This window comes from Parambassis ranga, chromosome 2 (genome assembly GCF_900634625.1).
Source record: "Parambassis ranga chromosome 2, fParRan2.1, whole genome shotgun sequence".
NCBI lineage: Eukaryota > Metazoa > Chordata > Actinopteri > Ambassidae > Parambassis > Parambassis ranga.
This window is the reverse complement of record NC_041023.1, coordinates 8,572,256-8,585,125: the sequence shown is the minus strand read 5'-3', so window position 1 is coordinate 8,585,125 and position 12,870 is coordinate 8,572,256. Positions and strand designations below refer to the sequence as shown.

Here is a 12,870-nt window from a genome sequence, read left to right as displayed (position 1 = left end):
GCTTAGCTTGCCAGCTACTTCCGCTTGTCAACTTCCGAGGGGACGGTAAGCGCTCGGTGGCAACTTTCAGCCTTTACTAGCGATTGGGGCATGGACAGAATCAGTAAGTTGTGGCCTATTAAATGTCAAGGCAGCTTATTGTATAATTCAACCGAAATGCTTTTCTTTGGGCTAACACGCCTCGTCGGTTTAGCTTGTGATGATGTGGCTATCAGAGCAGTCAGCCCTGATTTTTTTTAAATTACTAGAATGTATTGACGTGTAATCCTGGATACACCCTGCGTGGATGAGAGCTGTCTTTGTTGTGTATGTCTGGTCCATTCAGACTGTTGTTTTCCTGCAGATGTGCCCCCTTCGGGCCCCATGGACCTGCCGCTGTCCCTGCTGGAGATGGGATGCTCTGGCAGGTTTGAGCTCATCACGCACCCCCTGCCTGGAAAGCCCATACCCCCACAGAGCACGGTAAGTCAGGACGGAGTGGTGACTACGTGCATTTGTTGTTTAGTTGTACCATAAAATGACTTCCGCCATCATATTGTCAGTGGATAGCTGACAGTAATGCTAGATGGAGTCATGTGATGTTCTCCTTCCCTTCACAGCTCCCACACGGGCTTCCTCCCACCAGCTTGAATTTGGAGACAGAAGTAGACAAACAGTTTCTACGGGACCCTGCCTGGCTTCCTGTCCACGACACCGACTTTGCCTTCCAGCAGTTTCTCACGTATGTATATGACTGTTGCTTGTCTCATATTTGTTGTTTTCATGGAACAATAAATAGAATATAAGCTAACAACATGTATTCGATCAATATGTAATTTATGTGTCTTTTTTAAACAGTGTGTCCCAAAGAAAGGTTAATGTTGACTCTCTGCTGAACTGCGCCCCATCTCCACTTCATTCTGGACTGTCTGTTGTCAGAGATCCAACCACAGGGATGCTGCTGGACTTCACAGAGGTATCGTGGTTCCTTTTTCCTCTGATAAATATGTTTCTGTTTTGCTGCTGACATCAAAGATTCCACTCCTGTCTGCCACAGAAGACATTATGGTAGAGTCTTAAAGCAAAGTAAAAGTTAATTCATATACGTTGTTACTTTAATTCACCTTAGGTGTTAACGGAAAACACTGGGCTGTCAGCAAAAAACTCGCTGTCATTACAACGGCAGCCTGGACCTCCTTCTGAGAGCCTTCGGGGAAGCAACACCAACTACCCCTTCCTCCCCGGTAATTCATTCTTTCAAATCATTTTCTCCTTTTTATAATTATGCATTCTTTTTTCTTTGTTCCTAAGTTTACATGCGAGGTGTTTCTCTTATCTTTGGATAATTTACCACAGGAGGAATGGAGGAACTGACTCTGGATCAAATCAAGAAGAAATCTGAGCTGGAGGAAGAAATAGATTTTGAGAATGGTATTTTTTTTCTGTGTTCTAAACCATTGTCTGAAATTAGGTTGCTGGTGGTTTAATCTTTTAATTTCTACTCGTAGGTTTACTGAGAGTTCCCCCTGGTCTTAAAGCTGGCATGGATTTTACTGACAAAGGTTAGATATGCTGTTCTATAGAAAAGTTTCCAGAACGGTAATTATATATATTTATTTATTCCGTTTTAACAAATTTGTATCTTTAAGATGCCAAACTAGCAAAGCCAGAGGTCAACCTCATGTCCCTCCTGTCCACAACGGAAGACTTTATTGAATTGCGACCTGAGGCAGAGAAGGAGGAAGTCAAAGGAAGGGACGAAGCCCCCAAAATACTTCCCAGAACAAACAGTCTTGAAGACTTGGGCATCAAGGTATTTCAGTTAGTTGACCTTTATCTGGTAAAGCGCTGTTTATTTAAAATGGACACTTCAGTTGATTACTTCTAGACATTATAAAAAATAACTCCACAAATTGATAATATGTTTAAAGATTCACACGGCTCAGGCTGAATGTGTGTGTGTAGTTTTGGGACTCTGGGATCTACCAGTTCATGTTGCGTTGCAGGTTGCAATGGAAGCCTGGGATATCTGTTTCTGGTGGAATTACTTGGAATGTCGATGTAGGGGAATGATGCATTACTTGTCATCCGTTGACTGTAAAACACAGCTACACAGCTGCCTCATTAGAATGAAAGATGTTTGCAGTGTTCAGGTTTACTTTTAATATAAAAACAATTATCTTTATATGAGCATTAACAGCACTATAACCCTGTTCTTTCTCCTCAGGATGCTGTGTCCTCTTTATCTTCTCCAGAGAAAGGAAAAGACGAGAAATCAAAGCCAACAGAGAAGCCAGAGGAAAACAAGAAATGGGCCATTCCTGTAAACATTACATCACCATGTGAGGACTTCTATAAACGAATCCCCAACCCAGCTTTCAAGGTGAGGGTTCCAGTGATCATCCAGCTGGCCTAAATTCCCTCCTCATTTATGTGTTACATCTGTATCTGTGTGATGAATCACTACATGAAAATCGCTTTGGCCCAGCGTTAGGTGCTAACTGATCTTTTTTTTCCGCCCTCACCTGCTTCAGTGGCCATTCGAGCTGGATGTGTTCCAGAAACAGGCTGTGCTGAGGCTGGAGGCTCACGACTCTGTGTTTGTAGCCGCACACACATCAGCTGGCAAAACGGTGGTAGCCGAGTACGCCATTGCCCTCTCGCAGAAACACATGACAAGGTGTGTATTCGTTGGCACTAATTAATTTTTTTTTGGCCTCCCCGCTCTGCACATCTGTGCAGCGAGCTCACCACAGTATGTGAAGCTGGAACAGAAGATGAACACTGAACAACGTAAAGACCAAATTATCTGCACTCTGCTTTATGCCAAGCCCACACACATAAAACAAATAACAGTTAATCCAACACAAATGTAAGAGTTTTGAATGTTTAGGCAGCCCAGTATAAGGACATAACATATTGTTATAACAACACTATTGGAAGAGAAAAACTCATCACAGATTATTCTATTCTTGATAAAACCAGTGGGTGGCACCAAAGTAAAGAGCTGGCCTGTTTTATTGATTAGTGAATAGAATGTATATTATATGTATAGTGCGATATAGTATAATTGTAGGAATATTTGTGAGCATTTAATATCCTGATTCCCTTTTTTATTTGTTTGTTTTTTTAAATAGGACGATCTATACTTCTCCTATCAAGGCTTTGTCCAATCAGAAGTTCAGAGACTTTAAAAACACATTTGGGGATGTTGGACTCCTAACAGGTGACGTTCAGCTCAGCCCTGAATCCTCTTGTCTCATCATGACCACTGAGATCCTCAGGTATTGTGACTGTAAATATGACATATTTTCAGCCACAGTAGGTTGTAGATTCATGTCTTTTGCTTCTCTCTCTCTTTCTCAGGTCTATGCTCTACAATGGCTCAGAGGTCATCAGAGACTTGGAGTGGGTGATCTTTGACGAGGTTCACTACATCAATGATGCTGAGGTCAGAGAGCAACTCAACTCTCAACTCAGCTCAGTTTTATTTATATAGCGCATTTTACAATCAGAAATTGTCTCAAAGCGCTTCACAGAAACCCAGAGTGTGAGACCCAGAGCCCGAACCCCCTTAAGAGAACCATGGCAAGGAAAAACTCCCTTTAAGAGGAAGAAACCTTGAGCAAGACCCGTCTCTTAAGGAAGAACCTTCCTGCTGCCAGTTGGCCAGGTAGAGGAGGAGAAGAAGAGGGAGACAGGACAGAGAGGATGAAGGAGAGAGAGAGGAGAGGAAGAGAGAGACAGGACAGAGAGGATGAAGGAGAGAGAGAGAGAGAGAGAGAGAGAGAAACAAACATGCAGCAAACATGATACATTACAGAGAGCAAACATGAGCAGATTTTCCTCTGGTTATTGGATTTGATAATGAAAGCTAAACCTACTGAATCTTCTCTGTGTCCATTTGTTTTTCTGCAGAGAGGAGTCGTGTGGGAGGAGGTTTTGATTATGCTCCCTGATCACGTCAGTATCATTCTCCTCAGCGCCACAGTGCCGAACGCTCTGGAGTTTAGTGAGTGGATCGGGTAAGTGCATCACACAATGACTGACTATCAGAGAGCAGCCTGTATTTTTAGCTTAGATATGTGTTCTCATGCTCACACAAAACAAGATAAAAGCATTTTTATATTCTGAACTCCTTCTCATTTTTTTTCAACCAGTCGTATCAAGAAGAGACACATTTATGTGATCAGCACCTTAAAGAGGCCTGTACCTTTGGAGCATTATCTGTACACTGGAAACAGCACTAAGACTCAGAAAGAGATGTTCCTTCTGGTGGATGCTGCAGGAAACTTCCTCACTAAGGGGTACAAATTCACTATGTTGTATATCACTAGATAATGATGATGTAAAACTTTTTCTGACAACGGAAGCGTCTTGTTGTTGTAGGTATTACGCTGCTGTCGATGCCAAGAAGGAGCGCACCAGCAAACACGCCCAGTCATTTGGCACAAAAAACACATCTCAAAACACCTCAGCTAGTCAGGTAACTCTCCTCCGCCTGTCACCTCACTGCATTTCAATTTTCACCATTTTCTCATCCCCTTATGTTTTTTTTTTCTCCCAACAGGACAGAGCAGTGTGGCTCACCCTCCTGCACTTCCTGTCTCAGCGGCAGCAAACCCCGGTGGTCGCCTTCACCTTCTCTCGAACACGCTGTGATGAGAACGCACGCTCGCTGGAGTCCATGGACCTGACCAGCTCTAAGGAGAAGGCTGAGATCCAATCTTTCTTCCAGAAGAGCCTGAGTCGCCTCAGAGGAGGAGACCGGCAGCTGCCTCAGGTAAAGACTGGTAATAAAACATATATATTACAGTGATAATTACAGTAGTAATACAGCTTCAGACTTTTTTTTTATTTAGATCCTGCTCATGAGGGACCTGTTGAAGAGAGGAGTCGCAGTCCATCATAGTGGGATCCTGCCAATCCTGAAGGAGGTCATTGAGATGCTTTTTTCTCGAGGTCTCGTAAAAGTGAGTCAACAGAGGACAAAAAAAAGTTTTCCCTCGTAATTGTTTTATTTCTGCTGCTGCTTTAATCCAAACTTAGAAATAAAAGTCACTCTCCATCTCTCAGGTGCTGTTTGCCACTGAGACGTTTGCCATGGGAGTGAACATGCCTGCCAGGACCGTGGTGTTCGACAGCATCAGAAAACACGACGGCACCGGCTTCAGAAATCTGCTGCCAGGTTTGAAGCTCCCTTTCATCTAAAGCAACATTTATTATTCTCTTTCATCCTTGATGATGAATTGCAGTGGAGAAAACAATGGTAATTTGATATCTCTTTCATGTGGCGACCCGCACATTTAGGCGAATACATTCAGATGGCGGGCAGAGCAGGCAGGAGGGGTCTGGACGCCACAGGCACTGTCATCATTCTGTGTAAAGCCGGCGTACACGAGATGGCAGATCTGCATGTCATGATGCTGGTGAGGCTCCTGTCACATGGGTTTATATTTCATTCAATGTGTCTCCTGGTAACCAGTTTATTTTGGCAGTGATTCAAAGAAGGTGTTGCACGCTGAGTTATTCATTTAACATTTAATTACACAGTTGAGTGGGCTTTTTTTAACTCTCTGTGTGGATTTCAGCGCATAGCTCAACACAAATAATTTCTCTTTTATCATTTCTTCCACTGATAGAAGCTTTATCTTGCTGAATAAATGTAGAAACGCCAGAACCTCCTCCTCTTCAGATGGTGTAAAGTTCTATGTGCTTGCTTTTCTACAGTGTCGCTGCACTTATGAGGCTTGAGTATTGATTTTGTAGAATGCAGGGGGATTTACTGGATACATGCGGTAGCTAAAAATAACCAGTCAGTCAAAAGTTCTGTCTCAAGAAGAAATGCAGAAACCTTTCTGTATATGTGTGAGCTTCATAGCTGAGGAGGAGAGCTGGAAATGGTCTTATCCTTATGGGGCTACTATAGAAACATGGCAGTTCATTATGCTACTGTATGTCCCATCTAAACTCTACACACTATATTACCACATATCTATAATCTCTATCCCTCTGGGTTTAGGGTAAACCCACCATTCTCCAGTCCCAGTTCAGACTGACGTACACTATGATCCTCAACCTGCTGCGCGTCGAAGCCCTCCATGTGACCGACATGATGAGGAGGAGCTTCTCTGAAAGCCACAGAGACACTCAGGTTACATTCAACAGCACCACATAACTCTTTCAGGTTTACTAAACAACCAGTGACGTAAACATCTCCTCCTCTTCCTGCTGCTGTAGGCCCATGAAAAGAGGATCAGCCAACTAAAGCAGACGCTGTCCTCCCTGCCTTCTCTGGACACTGAGGGCCAGCTGTCTGACCTGTTGCCATACTACCACACTGTGACAGAGCTGCAAACCACCAGAGAAATCCTCCAGGTTACACATCACAAGAACCTCCAGATTACAGCAATGGTCTGCTCTGCTGTATTTATATTCTAAGTTTTCTTTTCCGCGGTCTCGATTTCAGCGCGCCATCTTGGAGTCTGTGAACGGACTGAAAACTCTGTCTGTGGGCCGGGTTGTGGTGGTTAACAACAAACAGCATCTCAATGCGTTAGGGGTTATCCTGCAGGTACGTCTGGACACGTCACCAGTCACAGATTAAAACACGCCCAGACAGATGTCTGTCGTGTGAGAATAAACAAACAACAGTGTTGCATATTGATGTGCTGTTCAGAGCCTGACATCCTTTGTGGGTTGTCATTGTATACTTCTGTGTTACCACAGCCTCTGTCTTGTGTCTATGTCAGGTGTCCAGTGACTCAGTGAATCGCACCTTCACAGCTCTTATTATCTGTGAGAAGGGCAACGAGGAAGGGGAAGGAAAAGGCAACGACAACACCGCTTTCTCTCATCTCTACAACACTGCACTCTTCATACCTGAAGGTGGGGCAGTGTCTCTTTACGCCAACAATTTGTTTTATTTATGTTAAACCCCTTGCTACTCTAACTGATTTTTCCTGATTTTCTTTAGGCCCTTGCAGCCACACAGTGCAGAAGTTAAAGCTTCAGGACATCTCAGCCATCACAGTGAAAACCCTCAAAGTGATTCCAGACAGGATCATTGATAACTACAACAAGAGACAACAGCCACGATTCAAGTTTGTCAACATTTGTGGTTTATGTCTGTTTGTTTAACCCTCATGCATTGTTCGCAAACACTACCCTAATGTGTTGTTCGGGGACAAAAACGTCCCCTAACTTTAACGGTTTTAAAAATATATTAGATAAATATTTTTTTGAAATTTTTTTGCATAGACCTTTTAATTAACTTCAGTTCTAATCAACAGTAGTGAAAAAATCATTTTCCCCCAGGATTTTAACCCTTTAATCACCAATTTTATGAGGGGTGGTGCTGAAAATTGAAAAAAAAAAACACAAAATGGCTCATTTTTAATAGAAAAGGTGAATGTGGACTGGATTCTTTTGAACCTTTATTACAGTCTTGGTCATGTCAAACATCAGTAAAAAAATTGACTTGATTGCATTATTAGTTTTTGCACAGCACTGGATTTTCTTTTTTTCTCCCTAATGTGTTGTTCGGGGACAAAAACGTCCCCTAACTTTAACGGTTTTAAAAATATATTAGATAAATATATTTTTGAATTTTTTTTGCATAGACCTTTTCATTAACTTCAGTTCTAATCAACAGTAGTGAAAAAATCATTTTCCCCCAGGATTTTAACCCTTTAATCACCAATTTTATAAGGGGTGGTGCTGAAAATTGAAAAAAAAACACACAAAATGGCTCATTTTTAATAGAAAAGGTGAATGTGGACTGGATTCTTTTGAACCTTTATTACAGTCTTGGTCATGTCAAACATCAGTAAAAAAATTGACTTTATTGCATTATTAGTTTTTGCACAGCACTGGATTTTCTTTTTTTCTCCCATTTTGTCCCATAGACTTACATTATAAACACACTTTTTTTGACTGCACAGCCATGGCACTACATAATCATGCATTCTTGATTGTTGGTGGTTTACCCTGTTGGTAGGAGGTAACATTTGTGATTTTTACAGTTAACAACTTAATTACCATATTAACCCTTTACCTGCAGGCCTGTGCTCATGTAGTGTAGTTTCTGGCTTGTATATGGAGTTATAGGGAGTATTTTAGCACATAATTGTGTGTCTACACACTGTGTGTGTATGTTAGAGAGGAAGAGAGCCATTTGCACACTGATCTTGTTGTCTGTGAGTACACACAACCACAGAGTCTTCATAGTAAACAAAAACAAAGAAAGTGTTGCTATGCACGTGTGGCCCTTTGATGTCTACAGGTGCAGACTAAACAAAACAAAAAGGCAAGTGGTCTTACATGTGACCTTGTGGTCATTTGATGGTGAGAAGAGCAGAAAGCAACATGAAGAGAGGATTCACTTGTGCACAATCTCTGGAAATGATTGTGCAGCCTGGCTCTATGAAGGGCCAGGCTGTGAAGCTGTGAAGGCTGCACAAGTAGATCCGTCACTTGTTCACAAGCGAATCCTTCATTCGTTCACAAGTGAATCCTTCACTCATGCACAAGTGAATCCTCTCTTCATGCTGCTTGCTGCTCTTGTCACCATTAAATGACCAGGAGGATGCATGCAAGTCCACTAGTGTTTTTGTTTTGTTTAGTCTGAACCTCTCAGCATCAAAGGGCCCGGCACTTACTTTTAGGGCTGCAACAAATTTACTTTACTTTACTTTACTAAACTACTTTTAATACTAATTTTAGTAGGGGACTAAACTGTAGATTAGATTTGGTTAGTCAATGATTATTTATTATGTTATCAAGTTATCTATCTATGGTGTCTATTTAGTAACATGCACATGTACGTATGGTCGTGTGGAGCGCAACACACCATGGAAAAGGGGCACTTAGACCTCACTTAGACTAATTCAGTGATCTCAACTGAGACACTAACCTAAAAGTAAAGTCACTCTACTGGAGGACGTGTTTTCCGAAAGCTAAAAAAAAAAAAAAAACAGCTATTTTACCCATCCACAACTTCAGACGCCAGAACTCCTGGATGTTTTCATTTTACATGCTTATGCATTGCCGTTGTACGTCTGAATTAGGTACACTTCACTTACTTAGTAACTTTATTTTCCTGACTTTCCTTCCCTGACAGTGTGCAAATGGCTCTCTTCCTCTCTAACATACACACACAGTGTGTAGACACACAATTATGTGCTAAAATACTCCCTATAACTCCATATACAAGCCAGAAACTACACTACATGAGCACAGGCCTGCAGGTAAAGGGTTAATATGGTAATTAAGTTGTTAACTGTAAAAATCACAAATGTTACCTCCTACCAACAGGGTAAACCACCAACAATCAAGAATGCATGATTATTTAGTGCCATGGCTGTGCAGTCAAAAAAAGTGTGTTTATAATGTAAGTCTATGGGACAAAATGGGAGAAAAAAAGAAAATCCAGTGCTGTGCAAAAACTAATAATGCAATAAAGTCAATTTTTTTACTGATGTTTGACATGACCAAGACTATAATAAAGGTTAAAAAGAATCCAGTCCACATTCACCTTTTCTATTAAAAATGAGCCATTTTGTGTGTTTTTTTTTCAATTTTCAGCACCACCCCTTATAAAATTGGTGATTAAAGGGTTAAAATCCTGGGGGAAAATGAGTTTTTCACTACTGTTGATTAGAACTGAAGTTAATTAAAAGGTCTATGCAAAAAAATTTCAAAAAAATATTTATCTAATATATTTTTAAAACCGTTAAAGTTAGGGGACGTTTTTGTCCCCGAACAACACATTAGGGGGTAAAATTTGCCCACAGTGTACCGTTGACCTATGAAAAATTTTAAAATCATATTAACAAAATTTATGTAAAATTAAGCTTATTGAGGAAAAATGATTCAATTTGTCCACATATTGACAAAGTTATGGCCAAAATAAACAGAAAAATTTCTCTCAGAGGACAAAAATGTCCCGAACAACGCATGAGGGTTAAACCTTTATGTTGGGCTGCTCTACTCGGCTCAGAGTCAGCCTTCTTGCTCTATCAATTTATCTTTTCACTGCCTTCTTTCGTCTTGTAGGCATGACCCTCCTGGCCAAGCCATCTCCACAGCAACGCAGGAGCTCCTGCGATTGGTTGAGGCCAACCCTGGCGGCATTGCAACCCTCGACCCCGTGAACGACCTCCAGCTGAAGAGCGTTGAAGTGGTGGAAGGCTCCATGAGGCTTGCGGTGTTGCGAGACAGCCTCAGAGAGTTCAACTGCATCCACTCGCCCACTTTTGCAGAGCAGGTGTGTGTGTGTGTGTGTTCATACTTTTGAGATGCTACAAAGATGAATTGCAGTGTTTTTAAAAAAAAAAAAATCCTGTCCTCTGCTTCAATTAATTCAGCTAATTATCATCACATGCTTACGTAAGATGCTTATTTTGCAGTTGGCCCCCTTTGATGCCATCTCTTTATTTCTCTTTCTTCATGCCAGCACCAGTCTACTTCTATCCTTCCAGCTTTTCTCCTCCACTTTCACAACAACAACATCAAACTCCACCACATGATTTCTGCTTTGTGTCTCGTGTCCCGTTTTCCTGGCAGCCTCATTCAGGAGATTAGATGCACAAATCTGAGATGACTGTTTCTATAATTACCCATACAGGCTCATAGCTGCAGCTCATCGCTGTCTCACAGGCACAGCGTGTCATTTGAGCCATCTCTTTCACACACACAAGCTCTCTCATTGCTTTACAAGATAACACTCTCTTTCTTGCGGTATCAGTCTCCTCTTGTTGCTGTACGTTCACACTTCCTCCTGTCTTTATTCAACAATGTGGGGATTAGAAATCAATGGTTGTTGCAGTATGCTTTACAGTGCAAGCTGACTTTATGCAGTAATTGGCCTCAGTGGGCTTTATGCACACACAGAAGCTGCTCTGTGCTGCCAATGTGACTACAATAGTTTTCTGCTATAATGCAGCGTTGCTTTTTTTGTTGCACTGAAATCAGGTCAAGCACTGCAGTCATGCTGTTATAAACTCAAGTTAAGTAACCTGTGTATGTGTGTGTGTGTCAGTTTTCCCGGGTTAAGGAGAGGATGAGTGTGCAGGAGGAGCTAGACAAGCTGCTGTTCCTGGTGTCGGATCAGTCTCTGACTCTGCTGCCTGAATACCACCAGAGGATCAAGGTTTGGATCATATGCTTGACTCTTGTTCTGATGTTTTTCTGTCAGGATGATTAGTTGACAGGGATTTGTTTGTTAGAGGTTTATTCTCCTGCTGGTCTCCTTCAGGTCCTTCAGTCCCTCCAGTATATTGACAACAGTGGGGCAGTGCAGCTTAAAGGCCGTGTGGCCTGTCAGATCAGCAGCCACGAGCTGCTGCTGACCGAGCTGCTGTTTGAAAATGTCCTGAGCCCGCTGGCGCCTGAGGAGAGCGCCGCCCTGCTGTCTTGTTTGGTCTTCACTCAGAACACCCAGGTGGAGCCGCACATCACCAACACGTTGCAGGAGGTGAGTGAGTGCTTTTATCTTGGAGAAGATATCAGAGTGACAGTGGACATGACGCGTGTGTACAGACACACACTCACATTGCATTACATTGTGCAGAAAGGACAGCAAGGGCACTTCACCTGACTCACCCCATTCACTCTCTCTCTTATTATATCGCTCGTGGTCTGTTTCTGTCAAAGTCGCCTTCACTTCGTCAGAGTGTGTGTTGTGAACCGCCCCGACATGAAAGTGCTTTATGAACGCTTAAATTAGTCATGACCTAAGTAGCGATTTCTGAGACCTGGTGACCTAGAAGAGCAGAAACAGTTTGTGAAACAGGTTTCCTGAATGTAAATGAGACAGTCATCCTGTTAACACCAAACGGACGAGCGAACGAGTCACTTTGTTTGCCTACATAACCTGTCCAGCCAACTATCTTCTCCTCTCCCTGTCTGTCTTCCAGGGCATTGATCGGGTGCTATCGGTGGCACGGCGCATCGGAGAACTGCAGCGGGATTGTGGGATACCACAGACGGCTGAGGAGTTCGTGGGCCAGTTTAAGTTTGGCCTGACAGAGGTGGTTTACTGCTGGGCCAGAGGCATGGTGAGGATTAACTTTGTTGCAGCTGAAGTTTGGGTCTGGCCTCCCTCAAGAGGCCATTTGAGGAACTGCAGTATTGGCAATTTCATTTTAAAGCCAATCTGCTTTAATGGATGTTAGCCATACCTCATCTCTGCTGTCCTGTCTTTCTCTGTCCTGTCCTCCTCTGGTCTCATTTTCATTCGGTCCATCCCTGTCCTGTCCCTCATCATCATGTACCCCCTGTCCCTTGTTCTTCACCCATTCTGTTCTTTTCCAAATGCTTTCCATTTTTTGTCCTGTCATCCTCTGTCCTGCTTGTCCTTCTGTGGTCCCATACCATCCTGTTTCATCCCAGCCCTTTGCGGAGATTGCCCAGCTGACAGATGTCCAAGAGGGCACGGTGGTCCGATGCATCCAGCGCCTGGACGAGGTGCTCAAAGAGGTGCGACAGGCCGCCCGCATCGTGGGAGACTCCGTCCTGGGGAGCAAGATGGAGAAAGCTTCGCTGGCCATCCGCAGGGACATCGTCTTCACCGCCTCCCTCTACACCCACTGAGAGACATTGAGGATGCTGCTGAAATGTGAGAGCATGCCGGGGTGTCTGCAGCCAAGTGTTTTTGTGTAAAAGGTGTGAGAAAGATGGGGGAGGTAGCGCTGAATGTGCCTACAAAACATGTCGATGTTTACATAAATGGGACTGATTTTAACCAACAGACCAAAGTAGAGGAATGAAAGCTGCTTTGTAATTTATTGTACAGAAATAAAAACCTGATGTGACGTCTGTTATTCTTTCTTGCTGATCTCACATGTGTAATCCCTCTCATTGAGAAGCTGCCTCTTGGTTGCACTGTAA

General features: G+C 42.8%; 1 protein-coding gene across 1 annotated transcript; it reads left to right on the top strand.

The window, feature by feature from the left end:
• Positions 1–8: 8 nt before the first annotated feature.
• On the top strand, positions 9–12,794 carry skic2 (SKI2 subunit of superkiller complex). The gene is made up of 29 exons (XM_028400229.1): positions 9–103; positions 344–462; positions 600–721; positions 838–955; positions 1,109–1,223; positions 1,336–1,410; positions 1,488–1,541; positions 1,629–1,792; positions 2,207–2,362; positions 2,514–2,659; positions 3,117–3,263; positions 3,346–3,430; positions 3,898–4,004; positions 4,140–4,286; positions 4,369–4,465; positions 4,550–4,762; positions 4,842–4,952; positions 5,056–5,167; positions 5,290–5,408; positions 6,002–6,133; positions 6,220–6,357; positions 6,449–6,553; positions 6,732–6,867; positions 6,956–7,082; positions 10,036–10,246; positions 11,021–11,131; positions 11,237–11,455; positions 11,898–12,038; positions 12,373–12,794. The coding sequence occupies exons 1-29, from the start codon at positions 91–93 to the stop codon at positions 12,571–12,573; spliced, it is 3,741 nt and encodes a 1,246-aa protein (XP_028256030.1). The 5' UTR covers positions 9–90; the 3' UTR covers positions 12,574–12,794.
• Positions 12,795–12,870: the final 76 nt, after the last annotated feature.

Coding starts and splice junctions, on each gene's coding strand:
- skic2 (XM_028400229.1), top strand. Junction 3,431..3,897: donor ACTACATCAATGATGCTGAG/GTCAGAGAGCAA, acceptor GTTTTTCTGCAG/AGAGGAGTCGTGTGGGAGGA. Junction 5,409..6,001: donor ATCTGCATGTCATGATGCTG/GTGAGGCTCCTG, acceptor CTCTGGGTTTAG/GGTAAACCCACCATTCTCCA.